At 41.4% G+C, this 27564-nt stretch overlaps 1 protein-coding gene and 3 long non-coding RNA genes across 5 annotated transcripts; 1 reads left to right on the top strand and 3 right to left on the bottom strand.

Annotated features, from left to right (window-relative positions):
- Window positions 1-23081, bottom strand: LOC114146737 (regulator of nonsense transcripts 1-like). 2 transcript variants are annotated; one of them, XM_028021051.1, is made up of 24 exons: window positions 22653-23081; window positions 22005-22141; window positions 21503-21592; window positions 19800-19967; window positions 19535-19715; window positions 18106-18267; window positions 17914-17998; window positions 17322-17420; window positions 16731-16839; window positions 16480-16639; window positions 16258-16376; window positions 15361-15525; window positions 13876-14014; window positions 13623-13766; window positions 13279-13492; window positions 12814-12931; window positions 11947-12103; window positions 11546-11688; window positions 11187-11361; window positions 10995-11076; window positions 8826-8987; window positions 8509-8747; window positions 1339-1458; window positions 1-1191 (listed from the first exon to the last, which is right to left on the bottom strand). In XM_028021051.1, exons 1-23 carry the CDS (start codon window positions 22821-22823, stop codon window positions 1342-1344), a joined length of 3336 nt encoding a protein of 1111 aa, XP_027876852.1. In that variant the 5' UTR covers window positions 22824-23081; the 3' UTR covers window positions 1-1191; window positions 1339-1341. The 2 variants fall into 2 exon arrangements, with proteins under 2 accessions (XP_027876852.1, XP_027876853.1); XM_028021052.1 differs by having other exon boundaries at window positions 13876-13990; window positions 22653-23077.
- On the top strand, window positions 14730-27345 carry LOC114146741 (uncharacterized). Its single transcript, XR_003595954.1, has 3 exons — window positions 14730-14741; window positions 16703-16707; window positions 27226-27345. It is a non-coding gene; the product is annotated as an uncharacterized LOC114146741 (long non-coding RNA).
- On the bottom strand, window positions 24387-25414 carry LOC114146739 (uncharacterized). Its single transcript, XR_003595952.1, has 2 exons — window positions 25249-25414; window positions 24387-24590 (listed from the first exon to the last, which is right to left on the bottom strand). It is a non-coding gene; the product is annotated as an uncharacterized LOC114146739 (long non-coding RNA).
- Window positions 25630-27564, bottom strand: LOC114146740 (uncharacterized). The gene is made up of 3 exons (XR_003595953.1): window positions 27352-27564; window positions 25839-25908; window positions 25630-25724 (listed from the first exon to the last, which is right to left on the bottom strand). It is a non-coding gene; the product is annotated as an uncharacterized LOC114146740 (long non-coding RNA).

Raw genomic sequence — 27564 nt, forward strand, 5'->3', positions numbered from 1 at the left:
AATAAAAGTTACATTCTGCAGCTTTAATGCTGAACAAGTTTGTTATGGTAAAAAATGGAGTTTGAAGACTTTGCAATATTGTTTATTTAGTCAGGTTTATGTTTAAAAGCGTGAAAGAAAATTTGTCCTCACTTTTTCCCCTACATGTCCTCATGCTGTTCTCCTATTCAGGACCTTAACTGTGGAAACCTCACTGCATGGATTTTGGCGCGAGACAAATCTCAGTAAAGTTCAGCTCGCTTAATTTGGTTTAACAGAAAAATCATTAGGAGCTCCAAGCTTTACTAAGTTTAACCAGAGGAAAAACATGACACTTCCAAACATTTACAAGACATTTATGGTGCCTATTTTTGTATTACTAAGATCTGAAATTATTGTTTTTTTTTTAATTCAATTCTAATATAACCACCTGTTCTTAAGCAGACATGCTCTGAAACATGGCAAGGTACACTAGCAAACATCTCTGAACACACTTCTTCAGGAAGCTGTAAGATTTCTCAAAGTTAAGGAAATAAAACCGGTGACCAGTGTGTGTGTTCAGTCTTAAAAGGTCACAACTTTGCAGCACAGCAGCACAAACACTTTTGAGCCCACTTGAAATGCTAAATATTTCTTCTAGATGCTTTGTTTCAAGTGTTGGGTTTAAAAGAGTTGCCATAACGACTGCTTCTGGAGTTATGTCTCCATTTATTTTGTCTCGCTCCACTTCCCAGAAGATCCCATGTTGGAGGAGTTTAGTGTGAGACAGATCTTCTCCACCATTTTCAGCTTTTGGAACAAGATTCCAAATCCTCTCATGGAGGACTTCAGAGGTTTAGGGACACAATGACATAACTGTTCCCTTCACACCTATCCACCATCATCTAGACCTGTCCCACTCCCTGACCAGTTGACGGACCTCGCTGCTCTGAGGACGCTGGCTTCCTTTCTGTACGTCTTCACCTGTGTGCAGCCAGCCGTACTTCCTCGTGCCTTGCCAGCCTCCTTCTCCTCCCGTCCAGCTCTACTCCCATTTTTGCTCTCACTCTTGTGATTGGTTGGTTTCTCACGGTCTCCTCCTCTCTCTCTCTCACACTGAAGCGGTGCTTCGGTTGCAGCACTGGAAAACGGGTATCCATGTCTGTTCCTTTTCTATTACCCGGATTAAAATACGAACAAACCAAACTTCAGGCAGGTTTCTGTTCCAGCGACCTGAAACAATAACACACATAACATGCAAGGTAGGAAATCTGAAATTAATTTTAAAGCAAAATAAAACACTTCATAAGTCATTACAAAAGAACAATATTGTGTTATTTGCTGTGATGAACAGTAATGACAGGATTAGATGCTTCTCACATTCTAGTACTGGGACAGTCCAGTCACTCCATGTTGGTAGGCCCGTTCGCCCTGGTATGTGGAGTCCTGGGACAGAGCCACATCAAACTGGGACTTGAATTCATCTCCTAGGTAACTGTCCTGGAATGGGACAAGTACATCAAGTGGTCAGTTTTTTAAATGTTCAATTCTGGAAGGAATTAACCATGTGTACATCAAAACTCCTGGAAACAGGAAGATGAACAAACCTCAGTTTGTTTCATGTACAGTGGAACCTTAAAATATCATTTTAATTCATTCAAACAGGCAGCTTGTGTCTTGTGAGGAAAAAAAAGTTTCTCCGGATAAAATAATGAAAATTAAAATTGTTCCGTCCAACCCTCAACCACACCTTTGCAAAAACATCCACAGCACTAAAAAGAAATCACATTTTTAGTATAATACTGTTATCCATCTTTTGCAGCAGCATAAGTACTTTTCGTTTAATTGGTGAATGACTTCCCTTCATGTTCCATGTACATATTCTTAGCATTTATAATCCAGAGTCATTATGCAATGCCACCCAAATAATGATTACGTACAAGGACTGCAATGTGCTGAGCTGAACAGGAACCAACCAAAACCAACAGATTAGAACCAAACTAAAACAGAAAAATGCACATTCCAGGCACGCATTCCCCCTAAACACACTCCCTGATGAAGACACACACAGGTAAACAAACCCAAAAGAGAAAGTCCATCACATATCCATCGTTGCCGCGCACCACTAAAAATCACAAGAAAGTACAGCTGAGCAGATCAGATTGAAATGAGTCATAATCATAATTACTCACATCACTTGTCCTTATGTGTGAAGAGGAGAACAAAAAGAATCAGAACATGCTTAGAGATCAGACCCCTGACACCGTCCGGTCCAGAGCCTTTGCCTCCATGATCTTCCGCTGGCGTCATTCCAGCCTAAACTGTCCATAAACTCCATTGCTTTATCCGGCGAAATAAAAATTTTTGCTTCCCCATTGCGCACAATCCTTAACCTGGCCGGGTAAAGAAGGGAGCACTGGATGCCTGCCTCCCACAACCTTCGCTTTACCGCATCGAATCCTTTCGCATGGTGTCTGCCGAGAAATCCTGGAAGAACATGATCTTAGAGTTCTGATGCACCAGGGCTGGTCTCCGCTCCCCGCACGCCGAGCGGCTTCGAGAACCTGCTGTTGATCTCGGTAGTTATAAAATCTGATCAGCACCGGTCTTGGTCTCTGTAGGCCCGGGCTGTGGAGCCAGTCTGCGGTGCATCTTCTCGAGCTTGATCCAGCCGCTCTTGGTCTCAACTTGTAGAAATTCGGGCAGCCATTTTTCAAAGAATTTTAGGGCTCTATCAGCCTCTATGCCCTCTTTTAAACCGAGCACTCGAATGTTCTTTCTCCTGCCTCTATTTTCAATGTCATCAATTCGTTGTGCCATCGTGAGGCCCTCTTTCCCCAACTTTTTTATGCGGGCCGTAGCCTGGTCCAGGCCGTCCTCCTGAGATGCAATCCTGTCCTCCGCATCTGTAGTGCATCGGACCAGCTCCCTTATGCTTAAGAGCCATGCCACGGAGATATCAGTCAGAATGTCTACTTTCTGGGAGATAACTGATGAAATGTTCCCAGTGATTTCCCCAATAATTTGGCGAAGAGCAAGATCGTGTGGGGTGGCCCCACCAGCCGCTGGCAGCTTAGCAGCTAGCTCCATGTTAGCCATGTTACCTGTGCCAGCCAGTTGAGACTCTACTTCGCAGGTCTTGTTAATTTTCTTTAGGATTTTGGGCGGCATTGTGCTAGAGTGAGTAGGAAGAGCATTTATCAGCGTTGTATTACCACATTTAGTTGGAAAGTCGTAGTAAGAGGGTGGTATTCTGCTCAAATATAGAATATATGGTGAGCAGTCAACGAAGTCGACCACTTGCTATGCCACCATCTCGAACCCTCTTATTTTTAATTCTCAACAATTTTGGATTCTTGCATATTGTGTTTTGTTGACATAGGACACCCATTTGGACCACAAGATAGTGAACTTGTTCAGTTGAAAACGAATTCAAAATGTTAATCTTTCCATCTGATAGATTTCATTCACACACTCTTTCCATTCTTCTATAGTGGGAGGCTCAGGGAGGAGCCAGTGTCTGGTGACAATGTTTTTACAGGCTGCAATTACTATTTGAAACAGATATTTTGCATTGTCAGGTAGGGATTCTGTGTCACCTAGAATAAAGATAGCGAGTTTAAAAGGTATTCTTATATTCAAGATATTTTCAATATTTTTGTGTATTTCTATCCAATAATGTCTTACAGTCGCAGTGGTTGTGTTCTGTGGTTCCACATTGCCTCCAGCATTTAGGCTGCCCATTGGTACAAGAAATTTTCTGTTTCTGTGTTATAAAAAATCTAAGCAATCATTTCCAGTTAAATTCTTTCCATAAGTACAAATTGGTGTATCTCCAAACTGTCACGCAGTAACTGTTCCATTCTTCTGTGATTTCCATCTTACTCTCCTTTTCCCATTTTGTCTTCACATATAAAGTTAAATTGGGTTTTTTTTTACTCATAAGGCCCTTCTATAACCGTGATACAATACCTTTATCGGATTTTGCCTTTTCTGCCATATTTCTTTAAGCACTGGTTCCTGCTCATCTGTATGCCTAATAATTTCCCGATTAAGATAATGAGATACTTGTAGGTATCTATAAAAATCCTGTTATAACTTGTTTTAAGTTTTTGAAAGTCTTTTATTTGTTCTTTATCAACAAATAAAGAGAAATGTGTTGTTGCCGAGTGTTCAATAAGGAATGGACAACTAAATACTTTTTCACTGAAGTCTGTTCAAAAGCTGTATGCCTTATCTGTCAAGAAACAGTTGCCGTTTTTAAAGAAAACAACATCAGCCGTTTCTGATGCATGCTAATTATGCTAACAACCAGTCAACACAAGGACAGTCGTCTACCATGCAGAGGTTTGCAGTTAGTTTGCCGGCTCAGCAAAACACCTTTATCTGACAAACTGCTATCCAAGAATCAAGTACAAAAGCAAGTTATTTGCTGGCATCCAAATCAGCCAAGACCAGCAAGCCTTTCTCCAAAGGGGAGTTTCAGGACATAAGATACCTGGCATTACACCACGGATCTTGAAGACCTGCTCCATCCAGCTAGCCCCTGTACTGGCACACATGTACAACCTGAGCTTGAGGCTGGAGAGAGTCCCGCTGCGGTGGAAGACATCACATGTGGTTCCTGTTCCCACGAAGCCAAGGCCAGCCGACCCAGAGGACTACAGACCAGTTGCTCTCACATCTCATGTGATGAAGGTCATGGAGAGACTGGTCCTGGCCCAGCAGAGGCCTCGGGTGAGGACGTTTCTAGACCCCCTGCAATTTGCCTACCAGCCCCACTTAGGAGCTGACGATGCCGTCATCTTCCTGCTGCAACGAGCGCTGTTGCACCTGGATGGTGGAGGAGACACTATGAGAATCACATTCTTTGATTTCTCCAGTGCCTTCAACACCATCCAGCCTCTGCTGCTGGGTGAGAAGCTGCGGAGGATGGGTGTCAACGACTCAGTGATCTCCTGGGTGACTGACTACTTGACAGGCAGGCCACAGTTTGTCCGTCTGGGCAGTGTCCTGTCTGATGTGGTGGTCAGTGACGTAGGAGCTCCACAGGGAACTGTGCTTTCTCCTTTTCTCTTCACCTTGTACACCACTGACTTCCAGTACAACTCTGAGTCATGTCACCTACAGAAGTTTTCTGATGACTCAGCGGTTATCGGGTCTATAGGGGATGGAGGGGAGGGGGAGTACAGGACACTGGTGGACAGCTTTGTGGAGTGGTCTGACCAGAATCACCTGAGGCTCAACATTAGTAAGACCAGAGAGATGGTGATTGACTTCAGAAGGAAGAAGATACCTTCACGGCCACTAAAGGTCAAAGGGGAAGTGGTGGAGGAGGTGGAGGATTACAAATACCTGGGAGTTGTAATCGGCAACAGACTGGACTGGGCATCTAACACTGACGCTGTGTGCAAGAAGGGGATGAGCAGACTCTATTTTTTAAGGAAGCTGAGATCCTTCAATGTGTGCAGCAAGATGTTGGAGACCTTTTATCACAGTGTTGTTGCCGGCGCCATCTTCTTTGCTGCTGTGTGTTGGGGAAGCAGCATCAGAGCCAGCGACTCTAATAGACCAGACAAAATCATCAGGAAAGCTGGCTCTGTACTGTGACTAAGGCTAGAGTCCCTGGAAACTGTGGTGGAGAGGAGGACACTGAAGAAGGTTCTGTCTATTATGGACAATAAATAGCACCCTCTCCACAACATAGTGGACAGACAGCGGAGCACCTTCTCACATAGGCTGCTCCAGCTCCACTGTCGTAGGGACAGATACAAGAAATCCTTCCTGCCACATGCTATCTCACTGTACAATAAAAACTAAATCATTGTTCTGCACTAATCAGTCCAATTTTGCACAACTGCACTGTGGCACACTTGCTGTACATATATTTACATATACATACTGTATCTGCATTTTTTTGAATCTTTGCAAGGACTGCTCTAAGCTGCTTTTTATATTGACAGCATGTTATATTTTATTTTTATTTTGTCTACAATTGCTACTCAGTGGTGGTTGTTGTGTGTCTTGTCTCTATGCTGCTATAACTGCTAAATAATTTCCCTGCTGGGATGAATAAAGTAATTATATTCTATTCTATTCTATACCTGCTGTCTCCACCATGCACTCTTTTAGAAAGCAAGAACATACTTGAAAAAATGAGTTTATCGTGCCGTGCTGAGCTAATTGATGAAGATTTAGCTAACAAGCTAAACAAAAAAGTGCAGTCATTTACATTATATTCCTTGGCACTAGACGAAAGTAGTGACATAAAGGACACTGCTCAGCTTTTAATTTTTATGAGAGGGATCACCGACAGTTGTAAGATAACAGAGGAGTTTTTGGCCATAGAATCTCTAAGGAGGAAAACACGGAGAGAGAGGACTTGCTTGACAGCGTGTTGCAGGTCATCGAGAGGCACAAGCTACCTTGGAGTACTCTCGCCAATGTTACCACAGATGGTTCATCAAATCTGACCGGCAAAAACATCCGGTTGCTCAGAAGAATCCAGATGAGGGTGAAAGAGGGCATCCTTGAGCAAGAGGTAATTTTCTTACACTGCATAATTCACCAGGAAGCTCTGTGTAAATCCATATTACATCTTGACCACGTAGGTAAACCAGTTGTAAGTCGTTAACTTTATTTGAGGGAGGGGACTTCACCATCGTCAATTTATTAAGTTTCTTGAAGAAAGTGACCCTGATCATCAGGACTACCACTCCAAAGTCCACTGGTTAAGCTTTGGGGGAAGGATGTTAACAATTTTGGGAGCTAAAACAGGAGATTCTTTCATTTTTGGAGCTACTTGAGAAAGCTGATGATTTTCCTGAGCTAAGTGACACAGACTGGTTTTGTGATTTAGCTTTTGCTGTGGACATACTGACACATATGAACGAGCTGAATGCAAGGGAAAGGCTAGTTTGTGCATGAAATGTACACAAATGTCACAACCTTCAAAGACAAGCTAGTCCTATTCTGAAAGCAAATGTCAAGCAAGTTATTCACTCATTTTCCCACACTGGTTACACTGAAAGAGGCCCCTCGACTCGCGGGGACTCTTTCAAACCACTGATAAAAAAAAACAATCTGGACAAATCACTACTGCAGACTTACAGGTCGATCTCCAACCTCCCATTCATCAGCAAAGTTATTGAAAAAGCTGTTTGAACAGTTAAATAACTTCCTAACTATATCCAACTGCTTTGACTCCTTCCAGTCTGGTTTCCAGTCTCACCACAGCACAGAGATCGCCCTCGTGAAAGTGTTCAATGACATCCATATAAATACAAACTGTGGGAGAACCACAGTGCTGGTTTTGTTGGACCTCAGTGCAGCTTTTGACACTGTTGACCATGACATATTACTGAATCGACTGGAGAGTTGGGAAGGACTCTCTGGCCTAGTGCTCAACTGTTTCGAGTCTTACATAAAGAACAAGGATTTCTTTGTTTCAATTGGAAACTTCTCATCAAAGAGGTCAGAAATCACATGTGGGGTACTCCAAGGTTCAATCCTATGAGCCCTCTTATCCAATATTTAACACTAAAATTGAAAAAGTCTTGAGACCGCAGGCTGTAGGTTCTGTTGTTTAAAGTTAACAAAGATGAAATATAAGAATAGACTTGTAAATAAAACATATCAATGGCCAAGCCGGCAGACATCCATTTTATCTTAGCATAAAAGAAATGTGTACAGTGAACCCTCGTTTTTTACGGGGATTACGTTCCAAAAAGAACCCGCGATAGGCAAAATCCGCGAAGTAGTAACCTTTATTTTTTACAATTATTATACAATAAAATACTCCATAATACATTTAAACCAAAGAACAAAACCTTTTTACAGGCACAAACATTTGTTTAACAAATAAAAAGTACTCTATAAACTTTTTCTTTTTTTTTTTTTACAAATAATTACTGTACTGTAAAATAATTATTTTAATATGAACTGAAGGCGGATTCCAGTGCCCAAATTGCGGAGATGAGCGCCGCCCCACCGCGACCTGAGTTATTGGATTAGAACGGGAGAAAATAAAAAAACAAAACAAAGTACAGTAGGACAAATAGTGACTCACGTGTATTTCACTGCTCTTCTGACTGAGCCGCTGCTTCCTGACTCTCTGTAGCGGGGGTTTTTTCTTCTAAAGCCCGCAGTGCAGGTGTGTTTTTTTCGAGAGACGAACATAGTTATCGGTAGTTGTTGTTGCTCTTTTTTCTTCTGGGCAAAAAGATTCTTATAAACCGACATGCCACCATCGATTATGTTAAATATGGCTAGCTGTTTTACGTATGTGTACATATTAAACCGCAACGTTGTTGACACACAGGTAGAGAAGAAGCGGAGAGACTGTTTAGCCAATCAGAATGCAGAACACAATGCACGATGCAAATTCGCGAAACAGCGAGACCGTGAAAGGTGAACCGCGAAATAGCGAGAGTTCACTGTAAACCACACTAAAGGTGACACAACATGTCTAAAGGAAGAGCAATTACCCAATTAGGAATGGAGAAGGGACAACATGTTCCACAGTGGGATAGAGGGGATTGGTGAACATACCTGTGAGAGTTCAGGCTGGGAGAGCCCGGGCTGGCTCATCTGGGAGGGCTGACTCATGCTGATGTAGCCTTGTGTGAGGGGCCCCTGAGAGAACGGCTGGGAGCCCTGGTCCTGGCTAGCCTGGCTGCCAGTCATGTGACCTCCGTCTATTCCCACGTCTCCACGGTTTCTTTGACGAGCACCTCGAGTTCCACTGCCGCATGTGTTGGCTGATTTATTCTTCATGCTTCCACCACGACCTCAACATAAGAATCAGGTAAAGTGATTTGATCTAAACGATGTAGTTGGTCCATCACTGACAGGAACACTCCTCTCACCTGCAGAGGGGCCGTTTAGCTGTCCTAAATAACCAGGTGGAGGGATAGGAGGCATCATAACGTTGAAGGGAATAGGAATGTTCAAGGACGACATTGGACCGGGTCCGGAACCGATCATACCGATCTGATCATGAGTCTGGAAATACATGTTGGAAGGTCGGCCTGTAGAGGGAAACAGTGTGTTTATCCTTCTTCTGTGAATGACTTCACAGTATTCATGTGTTTTTAGTGCTGGACAATGTGACAGAAAAACTTATCACGATATAAGCAATTCATGTCAGTCAATATCGATATCTGACGATATCGATAATTATCGATTCATTTTTTGTTTAAAATGTTTGAAATACTGTCAAACAGGAGGCTTGACTTACTGTGTTTTATCCAGTTTTCACTCCATGTTGTTTTTTTAAGCCCGGTGGCAAAATCTGAAACTGCTGCTGTGCAACTTATTCAATAGGTTGTTCATAGGTAACCAATGAGTGAGTTAGTTGATGTCACCAAAATTGCTTAGCTGAGAGGTTGAGCATCTAAAGCCTTTCTTCTGCTTACATCACCCAGAATGCTGTGCAGCTCTGGATCGGAGTTCAGTGAATATTCTATATATTAAATATTCTATCAGATATATTGTCTGTTGATAATGATCATGTGTCGATTGCGATGTATATTGTTGCTGATTTATTGTCCAGCCTTTGTGTTTCACACAGACAGTTATTCCTGTCTCAATGAGACCAACTGACTGAATAGGTGGAGGCATCAACAATCACCTGGATCTGTTACTATCTGACAACCAGACCAGTTTGTGAGACTGAAGGACTGTGTGTCCAGCCAGGAGCACCACGGGGCACTGTACTCTCTCCATTCCTTTTCACTTTCTACACTTCAGATTTCCAGCACAAGTCTGACTTCTGTCATCTACAGAAATACTGAATTGACTCTGCAGTTGTTGGGTGATTCAGAGCTGGACAAGAAGCTGAGTACAGAGACCTGGTGGAACGCTTTGTGTCATGGAGGAAACAATCATCTCATCTTCAATGTAAACAAAACAAAGGAGTTAATTGCAGATTTCAGGAGAGATGGGGTCAGAGGTCAAACATTATTTCCATCATGGGAGAAGAAGTGGTGGAGGGATATAAATACGTCGGTGTTTATCTGGACAACAGACTGGACTGGAGAAGCAACAGTGAAGCTTATATAAGAGCAGACTAAACATTTTGAGGAAGACAAGATCCTTCAAGGTTTGCAACAAGATACTGAAGGTCAATAAGTCTGAGCATCATTTCTTTTTCCATTTTCTGTTGGATCAGCAGCTTCAGAATCAGGGACCTACAAAGGCTCAACAACCTAATAAAGAAGGCTGGTTCTGCTCTGGTTCTGTTCTGGGGACAACTTTGAAAAATCTGGAGATAATGATGCAAAGAAATATTCTTCATAAGATCAAGAAAATTATGAACAACCCTGACCATCCTCTTCATGAGACTGTTTTAGGGAAACAGAGTGTCTTCAGTCTGAGGTTTCTTCAAATTTGCTATAATACAAACCGCTACAGGGGATCTTTCCTGCCAACAGCCATCACCATCTACAACAACTCTTTCAAGAATTTGAATTAATATGCGTTATAACATTTCTTTTCCCTTTTGGATCAATAAAGTATTTTTGAATTTGAATTTTTTAACTGAATTTGAAAAACATGGCTATCTGCATACTTCATTACAAAGATTTGAAACGTGTCTAGAAGAAATAAAATCTTGTTTCACCAAAAGATACATGTTCTGATGAAATGAGTCACAAGTTGTAGCATGGATATGTGGAATATCTTGGCTATCTCCTGACTTCAAACCGAAATGTTGCCAGATGAAGACAGACTCAAAGTTTTGCACTCAGTTTATTCCTGTTCAGCCTTGGATACATCTAAGCTCCTCATGAAATTAAAAACAGAAGCCTGCAGCAGGTGATCTAAGGTACATCATCTTTCGATTAAAAACATGCAAGATCAGGCTTTCTGGTAGAACATGTTCTGAAAGGGAATTTCTAATCATCAAAATCTTTAATATGTAAATAAAATTCTATATCTGCCACCCTAGAGTCTGGACAATTAATATCCAAGTATTAACAACTTTTGAACATTCCATTGACATTGAAGGTGTGTGTTCTGAGGGAAGACGTTCTCACCATTGCTGCTGCGGTCATAAACAGAGCCAGGAATCAGAGCCTCCCTGGCATCATACATGGCTGTGCTCATGAAGCGGCCACCCTGGGAACAAACAACATGTCTACCGGCTTCTAAGTCTCACATTTGCACCCAGTTATAAAAGCCCTATAGAGTGAGGAAGCCTGAATGCCCTGAACACACATTTAACTCACCGGGTTAATGGCGTTGACCAGCTTCCGTGGCTTGTTGAACTGCATGAGGCTCTCTCTCAGGTTGTTTAACGGGCCTTCTACCAGAACCTTCTGCTCCTTGTAGTAGTTGAGCAGGTGGTTCCACAGAGGCTGCTTGGACAGGGCCTTCGGATTCCCCACAATGATCACTCCATATCTGTAGCACAATGGAGGAAATAGTAATAAACAGCATGTTAGCTACACCACATGCTGTGTGTAGCTAACACACAGAATGTGTGTACAGGACACACATTCAGGACAGGATGATGACATGAAGCTACTAGTATTATTGTGAAGAAGGTCAAAGTTCAAGTGTTCAGTGTGAAGTGGTGGTGCTGTACCGGGCCCTGGTGAGCGCCACGTTGAGACGTCTGGGGTCATTGAGGAAGCCAATGCCCTGGTGCTCATTGGCTCTCACACAGGAAAGGATGATGAAATCTTTCTCTCTGCCTTGGAAAGCATCCACACTGGCAATTTCCACTTCCTGTTATGAAACAGCAGTTTACCAACTCAGCTGACTGAATGACATTTCTTCTGGTTCAGGGAGTGAACAGTGGTAATTCAAACTGGGTTGTTTTTGTAGGTACCTATGAACGAATGAACAAACGAGCAAAGGAAGTGAAAATGTTAGTGCAAATGCTTTTATTCAACACATCATTTTCTTGTTCCCATGCTTATCCAGTCCTGAAAAATGCCAAAAGCTAATTCCAGAATTCTGAAGTGAAAACCCAACTGAACTGACCTGGTAGAGCTTGGTATGAAGGGAGCCACTGAACTGCATGTACTGGACCAGGTAGGACCGCTGTCCTTCATAGGGAGTGATGATGCCTATCTGGTCGGGTTTAGCCCCAGCTTTCAGTAACCTTGTGGTTATTTTCTCCACATTGGCAGCCTCAGTTCTGCAAAGGTATCACAGACATCTTAAAATAAGATGCATTATTAAAATTTCATTATTTCACCCATTATTTTTATCTATAAATCAAGTTAATTTGAGGCTCAGTAATTAATAAATAAAAATTAATCACATTTTAATCAAAAACCATACATCGACAAAAACATTTATCATTCAAGAACCCCTTTTGCTGCTAAATTACTGAATGAGCTCAGAAACAAGTAAAAATGTTTTTAATGTGTTTAAGTTAATCAATCATATTTTCATTGAAAACCCTGTATTGACAGAATAAACACTTTCAATTCAAAAAATGTTTTTGCTGCTAAAGTTTTTGAATAAATAGACATGAGCTCAACAACAAAGATGCTTAACAATAATTTTTTCAGCATCTAATCAGATTGTTTATTGAACCAGAAATTAACCACAGTGAGATTAAGAGAAGTGAGTTTGTCTTCCATCGCTGTTGGTGGCTGTCGCTCGTGCGCCAGTTATGGGTGTACCAGGACTTTTTTTATGTAAAAAAAACAAAAAACAAAGATTAATTGCATTAAAATCTATGCATAAAATGCACTGAAATCCAACCCCTATGTTATATGATACATAAATATCTGTTGAAACCTTACTAGTATGTCTATCATCTTCATACATATGTTGTCCAACAAAAACAGCAAGATGAATCTGTAAAGCTTTTTTAACAAAGTGAAACCAAATCCAAACCTGTTCAGATAGGATGTTCCAGAGCTCGCTATCTCCTCTTGGCCTTGGGTGACATAGAAGAACATGGGCTTGTCTGGCTGTGGCCACTGGAAATCAAAGCCTTTTTTCACCCGATCAGCTGTAGATGGAGCAAAGAAGAACAGGAACACACCCCACATCTTTCATCGACTTCTCTCTATACATACAGGTCAGATTAGCCTTGAATTAAGAGACTTTTCAGCACAAAGTAAGTCCTAAATAATTAATTTCCTCATCCAGATCACTTTAGTTTTCTAATACTCCTTGTATATGAATGCAAATTCAAAGTTTCTGCATTAGACATGGGTCACAAGAAATTTATAGTTAAACCTACAACAATGTGTCCACTCCAAGACCTTTCAGCTTGACAAGGAGAACATTAATTGACAGTCAGTCAAACTGACAGTTTGATTGACTGTCAGTTATAACAAACTACCATGAATTTACCAGCAGTAACTCCATTCTGCAAGGAGCCCTCATAGAAGATGTTGGAGGGGAAGGCGCTGAGGGCCGGGTGCATGCGGTACTGGACTTGCAGACGGATGGGCCTGATGCCCAGAACCACAAGGCGCTCAAAGAGAGACTGGGACAGGCCTGCTTTTGCTGCCTTCTTACACATCACCACAGGCCCCAGCTGGCAGTGATCCCCCACCAGAATCAGCTACAGAAAGAGAACACAATGAAGATGAAGAAGATTCAAACAAGTAAGTTCAGTTGTGGATCTCAAAACAGCAGGAATAAAACAGCAGTAATACTCCTGCTGTCATTTCTGTTGGTTTCTTCACTGTTACCTGTTTGGTCCCAAGGACAACCGGCACCATGCACTCTGGTTCTGTGGCCTGAGTGCTTTCATCAATCAAGATCGATCGGAACTGCATTTTAGCCAGACGGGGATCTCCTGCTCCAACACATGTGCAGCAGATCACATCGGCATTCTGGGTGGAGGAGAAACCCAGAAAAACCCAGATTTCATTTGGATAAGCTTTGCTGCATCAGCTCCTTACTCTCATCAGGTTATTCAGTGTCACACTCAGCCAGTCATACCATGAGCAGCTCCCGCTCAGCAGTGCGTCTCAGAGCTCTGTAGCGCTTCTCGTCAGAGGACGACAGCTCTCCAGTCTCATCCTTCAGCTGCTGGAGTTTCTGCAGCTCCGGCATGCTGCCCACATCAACCAGAGAGAAACTACATCCATGAGGTTCTGTTCTCAATGTGAACCGGAGCTGGAATTACTTGCATTACTATGTGACTCTTATTAAAACAATGTCTTTTTTACTTTGTTTTTTTTTTATTTGTGAAAAACATTGAGCTCCTCTGCCTTCTCCGTATGAACCTGCTGCCTTCTGAACAAATACACAGCTCCGTCAGAAACACCCAATCAGAGCCAGGAGGAGGGTCTTAGCACTGTCAATCAACTCATGTACGGACTCACACCCTCCATCTTTCTCACTGTTACATTACAACTTCTTCCTCATTTCAGTTTGCTATGAATGCTAGGCAAGTAAGCATAGCCATATGAGTTACAAGTTACAGTGCACGCAGAGCATCCAGCCCTTCATATGGAAAAGGCAGGTCATACCTTCTCTGTGTGAACCTCCGAGCTAGATGTTCTCGATGCATGAATTTATAATTAAGTTCATGCGTTGCTATTGGTTTACATCTTTTGACTGCATTACCTAAATCCAAAAGGTTGCACATTTTAAAAAATCAATTTAATCCATAGCAAAATAATCAGCTGATCTGAGTATTTATCATAATATTTGGGCCAGCAATGAATTTCTACAATCTCTGTTGCTGATTTTCGCTGCAAACATCAGTTGAGAGTTGGCCACGTCCCGCCCACATAGCAAGGAACAGAGCGTATAATGGAAAAGCTTTCTACCTGGGGTAGAACCGAACCGCACAATAACAGGTTAGTGAGCAACGTGCCAGTGGAAAAGCACCTTTAGAGATTTTTTTAACAAATATGTAATAAAAATTTTAAAAAGTATTTTTGTAAAAGTTGAAAGTGAAACTGTAGCAAATTGTTGATTTGCCACTTTGTACATCGAAAGTTACCCCAGATAAAAGGTAAATTTATTTATATCTCCTAATTTTGCTGGTCAAAACACAAATACCAGATTGCTTACAAACGTCCACTGATTAATCAGTCAGCCAGAGATCAAAATTAGCTTATCAGATTTTCATTGGCTGTGCCTGGTAAACGTATTCCACCCTCAGAATTCACAATGATGTTCTCTTTGAACTTTACCAAAAACATCTGATAAAATGTGCGGACCAATGCGTGGAAAGCATAAATGGTGGGAATTTTAGAATTTCTCCATTTTCAACTCAATTTAAAACTATTACCTCAATAAATCTCAAAGCCACATTTTTACTCTTGTACATTTCAATACAGTAGCAAAATAAAAAAAATTAAAAGACAGAACAGGCAGGGCAGATGGTAGAGAAAATAATATGTAGGGAAAAGCCTGATCTCTAATCACTTAACATGAAAACAGTGACTACACACACCGTCCCTTGAGGGTTACCTTTCCATGTTCCGGATCTGGTTGTGCAGAGCCAGGAAGGACACCGGAGAATCTATGGCTTCCCTGCTTTTGGCACAAAGTCTCACTACCTTCAGCCCCGTCTGGTGAATCTTCTCAGTCAGCTGATCAACAGCAATGTTACTGGGAGCACACACCAGCACTGGTCTGGAAGAACAACACATGGGCAACATGAAAACTGTCTTAGTTAGTCCTCAGAAATACAGCTTATGGCCAAAGAGATCAGTCATTTTCAACATCAGAGAAAATAAAAAGCCTAGTCCCAGTAAGGACTGGGGTATGTAAACTTTTAATCAGTCATTTTGGAAGTTTCTATTGTCATTATCATTTTAAAAAGGTTAAAACAGTTCCATCCATCCATCCATCCATCTTCTTCTGCTTATCCGGGGTCAGGTCGCGGGAGTAGCAGCTTCAGAAGGGAGGCCCAGACTACCCTCTCCCCGGCCACTTCTTCAAGCTCTTCCGGCGGAAACCCGAGGCGTTCCCAGGCCAGCCGAGAGACATAGTCCCTCCAGCGTGTCCTGGGTCTTTCCCGGGGCCTCCTCCTGGTGGGACGTGCCCAGAACACCTCACCAGGGAGGCGTCCAGGGGTTAAAACAGTTGTTTGGCAAATTTATTTAACCACCACAAATAATAAGTGAAGAGATTTTTTTTATTTATATTTTTTGGAAAATGATCACAAAAAAAAAAGATCAAGGATTCTGATAGGGTATGAAAAGTTATGAGCACAACTGTATCTTGCCAATGATTTTTTTTCTTCATTTAGAATCAAATTAATGTGAGTCTTGAAGGATACACCAGTTTAAAACACCCAGTCGAAAATAGAGGAAGAAACTGGTTTTCTGTAAGTCCAGTAATTAAACTGTTGTAGTTCCTTACCCGGTTCCCTGCCTAGCCAGATGGTACACTATGGTGGCTGAGGTGACCGTCTTCCCTGTGCCGGGGGGGCCCTGGATCAGACTGAGGGGCCGTTGCAACACTGTCTTCACAGCATAGACCTACGTCACAACAAAGCATGTTCATTAAACCCAGTTAGTAAAAGTACCAGGCAGCAAACAGTAATGATCATTATGCTGTTAGTATTGTATCTCTCAAGGTCACCTGAGAGTGGTTGAGGTCAGGCAGGCCTTGAACAGTGAAGCGTTTAGGCAGCTGGCACTTAATGAGCACGTCCTCCACCTCGTGTCCCAGCAACTTGTGATAGATGTAGCCAGAAACTGAAGTCTCATCCACAGCAAATGTTTTCAGGGCGCTCTGCATCCTTCAGAATAAAAGCACGAAAAGGCAGCTACTACACTGCTTCTCTTCATCACAACAGGTGCAGACAAGGTTGTTCGCCTGTGGCTAAATACCTGTCAAAGGAGGTGGACTTCCACACAAAGTCCACCTGGAAGTTATGAGGGATCTCCACCGGAGCTCCGGCACTACTCCGAAGCTCAATGGCAATCTCATCGCCATAGTCTCGGGTTAAATGTTAAGGAAACACCACGACTCCTCCACGTCTCCCAGACTTGAACTAACATATACAAAAACAAAATCCCACTAAAATATACTGAAGTCTGTGGATGTGAATACCTTTTATAGAATTGTAGCCGTGTAAAGTGGTTTCTGGCTAAAACATAATAATTTTAATTCATTGACTGGATAATTTATTAATTAGACTTTATAGCATTTCTATTTGTTATTTAGAAATGTTGGAAGGATGCTCTAAAGATAACGTGATATAATTTGTTCATATTGTTATAGTGTGTAAACATACAATACAAAAATAACCAGTATGACGCGAGTGAGATTATTATAGCTAACAGTCCAGCTTAGTTTAAGTAGTTTGCCAGAGCTGCCACTAGATGGTGCTATGCCTCCTTGTTTCACCCATTGCCTGTTCTGCCCATCAGAACAACACTTGTGAACAACTGTGTGCCTGTTGACAGTCAGAAGGATACTGTCAGGAACTTTGATGACATGTCCAATGCCTTTCCATGGAGGGGCCAGGTCTCCTTTATATCTGAGGCAGATTTCATCACCCTGCATCAGTCGCATATCTAAAAAAAAAAACAGAAGATAGATGTTAGAAATTAGCCAAGAGAGACGTTCAGAGCATAATTCCTGCTGCAACATGAACAAATATTAGGGTTGTACCAATTGCAGTTTCTGGCCAATCCCCGTTCTTTTAAAAAAAAACCTGACCTGCCGATTCTGATTTTGGCCAATATTGATTTTTTTGTCTGAAAACTTGCAAAATACAGCAACAGAGTTGCTAAGTTAGCAACAGTGAGGGGTGACTATTGTTAACCACAGAGGTTCAGATGTGACCTGGTGGCCGATCTGTCTGTCAGTTTCTCACTGCTGAGCAAAAGGGGACAGAAAATCAGACTAAGTGGCTGACTTTCAGTCCTTTGTGGAGAGAGAGAAGATCGGTGGATAAGATCGGCTTCACATTAATCAATCTCCCAAAATTGAGCAAATTGGGATGGATTTATCGGTGCTTTCCCAACAAATGTGTGTATGAAGATGGTAAAAACTTAAGATAGTTACCAGAGTCAGTCTTGGGAAGGGTGAAATAAGCAATCCTTTTTTTATTCAGGCCCAGGTCCCATCTAATCGTTATATTTTCTTGAGTCTGAAGAGGTAAAAATAATAATAAAAATAAACTGATCACAATAATCTAATTTTTCTGCCTGTATGACAAGCATACATCAAACACTTTATGAATAATTGCCAGTCAACCTGTGACTCTTTCAGTTTCTTATCATAGTCAGCCTCCAGCTTTACAAGAGGACCAAAGATATTCTGGTACTGATAGGCGTCCTCGTAACGCAGGAGGACATGCTGTGGCTCCTCGTCCACTCCGGGCTTCTCCAGGTCCTCCAGAGTAGCAGTGGGATTTTCCTGTCAGGAAAAACAAAGACTAAGTCCAGCATGACAAGGGTCAAATAAAAAGCCACATAAACCAGTTCCATGGTTGTACTAACTCTAGATAGCTTCCCACTGAGCACATCGAGAGTAAAGAAGCCTTAGGAACTACGGCACAGATAAATCTGATAAACTGGCCCAGATTTCCTCAACTTTGAGAGATTGGTGATTGGCCAATACTGATCTTATCCACCGATCTTATTTACCTCCACAAAGCTCTGAAAATCAGCCACTGTCCCCTTTTGCTCTGCACTGAGAGAGGACTGACTGACAGACTCGCCCAGTAGGTCAAGTCTGCAACTGTGCAATTACCAATCATTACCCCACTGTTGCCAACTTAGCTTCTTAATATTTACCATTATTTCAGAAAGAAATATTGGCCAAAATTGGAATTGGTAGTCAGATTTTTTACAGATCAGTGATGAGCCAGAAAACTGCACCATTGTTATTGCCTGGCCTTTGCCTTCTTGTGCAACTCAAAAAGTTTTTTGCTTTCAGCACAGTCTGAGCTCTGTACCATCGATTCTCTACCGGGCCAATCAACGAACAGAAGAAAAAGTTGTGAACAATGACATCTGCGCTGTTTTGGAATTGTAGCCTGCCTGTAGTTTTAGCAATGGCAGCGGAGGAAGTGAAGGAAGCCATGTTGGCAACACTTCCAAATGTTGAATTAACATTAACATATTGGCTCTTCTCTCTTTGCATTGGAGGATGGTTGTTTACATCACAGGCAATTTCCGGTAAGCTTCATAGCATTGAACTGGCGCATTACATACGTCACAGGCAAGCGTTAGCAATTGGGTAAAATTTAAAACCTCAACACAGTCCACGCCTCCAGGAAGCGATCATTTCTCAACAGCTGAGAGCCCAGACCGTCTGGACAAAGCAAAGCGTACTAGGTACAGCCTATGTTTGTGTCACACTATGACCGCTGGCAGGCAACTGAAAACAACAGCATCAGAGGATTTTATCAGAAGCCTCTGAAAAAAACCTTTTAAGGGACTAAGAGAAAAAGGAAACAATAAAAAAACAGACAAATGGAAGAATGTAAATGAGAAAAAAAGAAAAATTAGAAAAAGAAATAAAATGGCCTCAGCAGATACTGTATACATGCACATATTAACCTGACCATGCATGGAGTTCAAATGCAATACAATCCATACAGCTCTCTAGACAAATCAGATTCCATGCAAAGAAGAGTTATTGTAAATAAATGAGTGTGGGACAGAAAGGCTAACATTACCTTCCACAGCTCCTCCAGCTTATTGATCTGCTGGGCGGTGATCTGCCGGGCCCGGAGCTGCTCCTGTTCTGAAGGGATTTTAACCAGCCAAGACAGGAAGCAGCGGTCCTGGATGAGTGGCTGCCACTGGGAGCTGTCCCAGTTAATGTCCTTCAGGCTACTCTGACTAGCACACGGTTGTCTGGGATTCATTTGGACAGAAATAAGTATTCTTTTAAAGCGAGCCTATGATCAGGAATATGTGAGAGCAGTGTGAGCGGGGCACCTGCACAGCAACACCACCACTGAGTCGGCCTTGGCTGGGATGAAGCCCAGCAAGAAAACATTGCGGCAGCCACAGTTGTAGCACTCCAGCACCGTCTCTCCCAGAGGGCCATCTTTGTGCAGGGTCACCTCCTTGGACTTGGCCCTCACCAGGTGGTTCACGATATGGCTGCAAAGGCAAGCCAATGAAAATTATCGCAGAGTACAGGAAGTGACATCACTCCTGTACTTACAGCGCACTCAACATGCCTCTAGAGTGCAAGTCGTTTTTTAGTTGTGTGCAGCTCCAAACACTTTGGCAGGAAAAGCAGCAAGATACAGCGACAAAATGTAAAGAACCAAAAAGTAATGCAGGTGAATATTTTGTGTTCCTAATGTAGCATTCTATACAAAATGATTCTGTTATTGGTGCAGCACTGATAAGAATGACTCTCCAGTGCCTTGTTTCTTAAGCTTTTGCACAATTTGTCATGTTACAACTAAAAACTAACAGGTATTATTCAGGATATTAACAAATAGACCAATACTAAAGTAGTGCATACTAAAGTGAAAACAAAGTATCATTTTCAAATATATTAACAAATAAAAATCTTTGGAGTTTTCTGCACTTGTATTCAGCCTCCATGAATTAATTCCCTCTAACTACTGTTAACTGTCATTACGGCTGCTAGACTTTTGGAATATGTTTCTACCAGCTTTGCATATCAAGAAATCAAGATTTTATTTTTTGTCAATTCTTCTTTGCAAAATAGTTCAAGTTTAGTCAAATTTCATGTGCAATGGCTGTGAAAAATAATGTTCTCCTTGAACTTACTGTAGGTCTCTTTAACTAGGCCATTTCAACACTTAAGTATGCAATGATCTAAGCCTAGCTGTGTCTGGATGTGTACAGGTGAAGATCCACCCCAGTCTCCAGTCTTCTTCAGCCTCTAACAGGTTTACTTCCAGGATTGTCCTGATTTAGCTCCGTCCGTCTTCTATTGTCTCTGGTCAGCTTCCCAGTCCTGGCTCAAGAAACATTTCCCCCCAGCATTATGCTGCCACCACCACCAGAATAATAATAATAATGTTTATTGTTATTAATACTGCTATTACTGTTATTTATAGAAGTTGAAATTTGCTTTTGATTCTGCATGGTGGGTAAAAACCATAAAGCACTTTGTGAAACATTACTGTGTTTGGGAAAAATGATTCCCTGTGTCACCTTCCAGAGGTGAGCTTAACAAACTCCCCCAAGTAATTACAAATTGAAATTCAAAAATAGTTTAAAAAGGGAAATTAAATCTTGTTTTTGGTTTTTGTTGGAAAACCAAAAACCAACTCTCCCAGAATCCTTTGCTCTGTGTTGACGATCTTATTGGTCATACTGATGATTCATCAGCGTGTGTGCAATGTTTTCTGGGTGATGTGCAATGTTCCATCCTCCACACATATCATTTAACCTCCAGACTAAAAAATGTAATTTGATTAATACTTCTTCGTTATCATGAGTTACTTTGCTTTGGTCTGTCACCTAAAAAACAATAGAGGTTGTAGCTGTAACAAGTTAAAGTTATGTGAATACCTTTGCAAGAAACTGTACCAGTATTCATTTCAATCAAATTGAGAATTACATCAAGTTTTTAAATACATTTTAGCAATGAAACAACCAAAAAGCTCAATTTAATGAACAAATGCTTTCTTTGTTGTGCATGTGACTGATACCTGCCGGATGTATTTCCACGGCCGTTACAGAACCATGTCTTGCTGGTGTTGCAGTAGACCACACAGGCTGGATCATGAATTCCACAGTAACTACAGAAATGCCAGGAAGAAAAAACAGAAAACTACACTGAGGTGACATATGAAACCTCAGTAAACAAAAGACAGAAATGCATGACCAGGCTGTCAAAGTTGGTCACTACATTCTACACTCTGAATGTCATGGATTTTATATTAATATTTTGAAATAAGTACTCAGGTGTTTTCAGAGACATTTGTTTTTTACAAAGACCCATCTACAGATGTACAAGGCAAATAAAGCTTATAAAGCTTAAAAACATCACTTGTTTCATAATCCCATTTGACTCTAGCAGTTCATGGTTATTATTGGTCTGTGATTTGTTAGTAAGTGGGCTCATTGATTAAGTTCTGCCTAGAAACTCAGGCTGAGCCTGAGGGTGAAACAACAACTGGACGAGGCACATGCAACACTCAGGTCTTTTACCAGCAGGCATGCAATGGGAGGTCCTTGCTGTAGTAAGCATCCTCTTCATCTTCTTCAAAGTTTAATTCTGCAAGGAGCTGGCTGGCTTTCCCCACAGGGTCATCTCCATTCTGCAGCACAACATCCGAACCGTTGACCTGAGGAGACAGATGGCTGGATCATAAAAAAAACCATATACAACACTAAATCCACTCACTGGAAACCTCTGTTTTAGAAAGCCTGGACACAGTTAACTGGATGTGATGATCAATCAGCTCTCATCAGTTATATTATATTACAGGGACGCCGCTCTGACTGTGTACTGTACGATTAAATAACTGTTGACAGCCTTGAGAGACAGCTTGTGTCGGTGTTCAGTAAACAGACTGCGTTCGTCTGCTTTTATTATTGAGCCATTGGAAATGAGCAGTGACTGCTTGCACAGAGCAATAATTAGCACTCTTGCTCTTAGGCAAATAAAGCTCGAACTCTAACATGCTAACTGTAAAAGCAGAGCAGCTAACCTCCTAGGCAACCAACGGCATTAGAGCAACACATCAGGCATCTTCCAGGCTGTTAGCCACCATCAGCTAACTTGTATTGTGTCAACACAGCAGGAGACGCATTTTCTAAACAAATGGTGAAAAAAATGTAAAGAATTTCACAAACCTGGTTATCTAACTGGCCGTGGGTCTGGCCCTGCGTTTGCGTCTGGCTGGGCAAGGTAAAATCGGTGAAGTCGTACTCGGAGCCCTGGGTGTCCGCTCCCAGCAGCTCCGACTCCTCGGAGTCCAGGAACGTCAGGGTCTGCGAGCTCGGCCCGTACGCCTCCACGCTCATGTTTCCTGCTTCTTCTCGATGGTATTCCTACCGTTTCGACAGTATTCCATAAAGCATCGGCATCCCAGAGTCGTCCCAACCACAGACACAAGATAATGAACGCAGAGGGTGGCTAAGGAGATGGAGTCTCGCTGTGGACAAGTGGATAGTGTTCCGTTTCCTGTGGTTCATCACTAACACTCGACTCCTAAACAGGCACGTGCAGAGGGGAGGGCGAGGGGGGCTTGAGCTCCTGCCCTTTTTATCCTTGATGCCCCTAGTGCCCTTTTTGAGTTTGTTTTTTTCCAAAGAATTTATTTATTTATTTTAATCTGTTTTATTTTTAAGCTAAATATAATAATTTAGTAAAAATAAACTAGTCTGGCTGCCCTCAGTCTAATAATGACTCTCAGAGCCTCCATGTTGTTCAGACTCCGGGTCCATGGTGAGGAGGAGGCGGATCTGTGTCCTCTAACTATTAAATTATGGGCAAGAATATTTTTTCATACACTGGTTTGTGAATAAAAACGTAGGTCTGATGTTGACGTTAGAAAAACTGATTCCATTTATATTTTCATAATCGTCCTTGCAATAGCAGGACAAAACCCGCCTCGCCTCTAAACTCAGAAATGCTTCAGCTGCAGAGAAAACTTCTGACTTTAACTTCATCATTCTGCTAAAATCCTGGTTCACTACAGGCAGCTTGAGTCAGTCCACCGACAGATAGAAAGAATGTCTGTCTTTACATCAGACATCCTGATATAAGACAGGGTACCACCTGTCACAGCGAGTGAAGCACCTCGAAGCCCCGGTACCACCTGGTACCACCTGGTACCACCTGCTCTCTGTTCGCTCTGCTTCTCCTTAACGTTTCTACCAGGCGGGTTAAAGCCGCTGCTGACGGGATCTGGGCTGGAGGTTCGCGACTGTAAATAGAAGTTATTGCAGAACCTCAAGTGTTAAAGGAAGATTCAGCCCAGAGCATTTAGAGTTCACAAAATAAACATCAGAGAAAATATTGTAGCAATAATTAGGACCACAGCAAAAAGCCAAACATGCCACAATGAAATGAATCAAAATGTCTCCAAAGCATCGGCAGACTGATAGGGGCCACCGAGGGATTAAAGGTAGATTCCAGAGATGCACATCGCAGCAGCTGTTCTTCCAGGGCCAGGCCAAGGTAATATGGGGCCTTAGACAGAACCCCCTCCCTCCAGAACCCGTCCTACTAAGAACCTCAGCATCGCTAACATGTTTAAATATAGATAAGGTGAATCTGTGAGAGGGAGACCAGATTTATTGGCCAAGTTTAAAATCAATCACTGATTATTGGTTATTTGCTGTGATGTATTTGTGAACAAACCCAATTCACACTGTTAGACCTTTTATTGTAATTTTAATTACCATTCTACAGTACCCTTACTGGCAACAGTGTAATTGTATTTTATAGGAAAGCTGGTCCACTGTAAACTTTTTTCACAACATAATGTCAGAGTTTTATTGTAAATTAAAGTTGACATTTTTTTAAGATAAGAATATTTTACCATAAACCGAAAAATTTCATAAAAGAAATTTTAGTCCAAGTACTGTGAATAACAGGTATTTATTTTCAGCAGATTTGTAGAAATAAAATCCATTTACATATTCGCAATGTCATAAAGAACAATGTCACAATACAATATAATGTGCTGTAAAACAACAAAACCATAGAACACATTTCCTACATCAGAAGAACTTTTATTCCATTCGTCAAACAAAATCAGTGGGATCCATCTTGTGGAAGCTGAACTGTAAAGAATAAGACAGACAATGTGGGAGGTCATGAGATGGTCAGGAAGTTATCTACATTTTCAAATCGACAGGAAGGTTGACAAATTAAGCTGAAGTGACAATGTTCAAATGCATAAAATCTTTGTCATAAAGCAGCATTAAGTTGATAATTTGTTTTAAAAAAAATCAATTGGACTGAAGTGATAATAGAAGCTGCATAAAGAATGAGCAGGACTGGCTTCACTTCAGGTTTTTGGATTGTTTATGGCAAAAGCAGTCAGTCAGTCTTCAGTAATTCAAAAGATTGCGTCCTACAAATGTCCCCAAGGGGACGATGAAGTACAACAATCTTTTTAGTCATTTTGTTGGTGCTGACGGATTACTGCAAAGGTGTGCCTAATAAACTGAAAACTGCATAGTATAAACATACACCACACTTAAACGACTACACACTTATACATTTCTGTGATTTATTAAGAGATGCAGCGACATCCACTTTTTACCACGGACACAGAAAAGATGCAGGCTACTCTAAAGGGCTATTGTGTAGGAATCACATGCCATTTATAAATAATCATTAAAATCATATTAAAAAGGCTAAAGTAAAGTCAGAGCATGCAAGATAGGAGGAAAAGACAACAAAATAATAAACATTTACATTTGGTAAAATACTTACCTAGTTGGAAGTCCTCCATTCAAATTCAGCAAGTTGTTGGAAGAAGGTGGTGATCTGGGAGTTGACACTGACTACTTTCCTCTTGACAAGACTTCCCGTCTTGCGGCTTGTATCGACTTTGGCTGTGCATTTGGTACCAACATCTGGATTGATCCTCACAAAGAATCTTTTAACAGAAATAAAATATATTAATTGTAATTTTTAATGACGACGTACAATACAGCAATCAGCTATGGTTCTTCATCATCAGTCAAACTGTCATTAAATTTAATTCATAAATGGCTTGGTGTAGAGTACTTGCCGTTGTATCATCTCCAGCGTGGTGGATGCTGACTCCTGATACTCCAGATTGAAGACATAATATGACCCAAAAACGACAGCAAGGACGCTGGCAAAATCATGTAGTTGCTCTGGCTCGAAAAATACCTTCTCCTCCATACTGACCATCCACCGGGTTGCAGACATCAAGCTATTTCCTAAAATAGACAAACCCTTGTCAGGCTAACGCTAGTGAGTAAAAGTACAGACTACCATAACAATTACATACATTGCTACAAAAAAATTATAGTGATAGAAAATATTCCTCTTACCAAGCATGATTACCCTTGGTGTAGTGGGTAAGGTCATTTCCATTTCAACAGACATCTTGGTGGAAGATACCTTTAAAACATAAAAGGAAAACTCTCTTAAATATGAATTACTGGTAGTAATTTATATTTAAAGGGCCAGTTCACCCAGATTACAACAGGTTTTTGAGAACCTCATCCCGGAGACTAGACTAGACTTTACCCCTACATCCTGCTACCACTCTGAAACAGCGGATGTGAATGACAGTTTGTGGGGCTAAATGCATTTTTTAAAGCATTACATTCCACAAGAACAGTTCCACAAGTGTTCAGTCTGACTTCTGCAATGGCGGTGACTCCTGTGCATGTGGGACCTGAATGCAGAAAATGTTCTGAAGGAAGCAGGACATTGCTCTATTCCACATGCAAACCGATAATTAGCTGTGTGTTGATGTTTCTTCACATGACTACAAAATTCTGTAAATTCTGAAGTACAAATGCTGCAGAATTTACACCTGTACATAGTTGCACCTGTTAGTACTGACTTAACTTTAAATTTGCAGGAGCATGGTTTAAACATGTGAACAGTCCTTATATGTAACCAGGGTTGGAAATTTACGGTGGCCGACAGGTGCAAATGCGCAGCAAAAGAGAAAACATGCAAACAAACAAAAAACACGCGCACAAATTAAATGCGGCAAGCAAAAAGCGAATGAAATGCAGCAAACAAAAAGAGAGACGCAAACAAAAAAGAAAACACCCCCGAATGAAATGCAGCAAACAAAAAGTGTTGAAAACGGAAGTGCTCCAGACCACTAGGGGGAGTCAAAGAGTCGAGACCGAGCCCAGAACGGTATGACTGACACAAAGTCTATCACGCTACCCATAAATTATTCTGTTATTCTATAATATTATAAAAGACGGCATATCTGAAAAGAAATATAGTAATACGTACCTTTACTTTCTTTCAAATTTCTTTCTCTGAATCTTGCATCTGGTCCCATAGAAATGAATACTATTTTCTTTGACTCCCCCTAGTGGTCTGGAGCACTTCCGTTTTCAACACTTTTTGTTTGCTGCATTTCATTCGGGGGTGTTTTCTTTTTTGTTTGCGTCTCTCTTTTTGTTTGCTGCATTTCATTCGGGGGTGTCTTCTTTTTTGTTTGCGTCTCTCTTTTTGTTTGCTGCATTTCATTCGCTTTTTGCTTGCCGCATTTAATTTGTGCGCGTGTTTTTTGTTTGTTTGCATGTTTTCTCTTTTGCTGCGCATTTGCACCTGTCGGCCACCGTAGAAATTAACTTGTTTTGTCCACCTGCCACTGTGGCTGAACCAACTCAAAAAATAACAGAAACTACTTTAATGTTTTTCACCTTTGTCCTCATTTACAGACTCTTATACACTATGTTGGAGATGTAATGGTACTTTAGCAGGCTAACCAGCTGTAGCAAGCTCAAAGTTATAGATTAGGTTAGCTGCTCCTCTACATTTCCAGACTATTTTGTGGCTTCAAATATGTTTGAAGAGCTGTCTTTTTACCTGTTGTCTTGTCTTTTGAAAAGATGAAGCTATGTTAGCAGTCAGCAGGACAGAACTGCACAGAAACTTGGAGAGAAAAAGCTTGGGAGTTAAAACAAAAAGTCATCTGAAGAAAAGAAAAAAAAGAACAAAGTTAGAAATTCATCCTTGCTGACCTACGTAGCTAATCTGCACTTTTAACATTTTCAAGGTCATGGTTTAAACAAATGAACA

This window comes from Xiphophorus couchianus, chromosome 6 (assembly GCF_001444195.1).
Source record: "Xiphophorus couchianus chromosome 6, X_couchianus-1.0, whole genome shotgun sequence".
Lineage (NCBI taxonomy): Eukaryota > Metazoa > Chordata > Actinopteri > Cyprinodontiformes > Poeciliidae > Xiphophorus > Xiphophorus couchianus.

What these genes read in the sequence shown, in the direction of transcription:
- LOC114146737 (XM_028021051.1), bottom strand. Translation starts at nt 22,823, where the DNA reads ATGAGCGTGGAGGCGTACGGGCCGAGCTCGCAGACCCTGACGTTCCTG. An exon ending in CCTTCCCAAGACTGACTCTG is followed by an intron (nt 17,421 to 17,913) that starts GTAACTATCTTA and finishes TTTTTTTTTTAG; the next exon opens with ATATGCGACTGATGCAGGGT. An exon ending in CTGACCTCAACCACTCTCAG is followed by an intron (nt 16,377 to 16,479) that starts GTGACCTTGAGA and finishes GTTGTGACGTAG; the next exon opens with GTCTATGCTGTGAAGACAGT.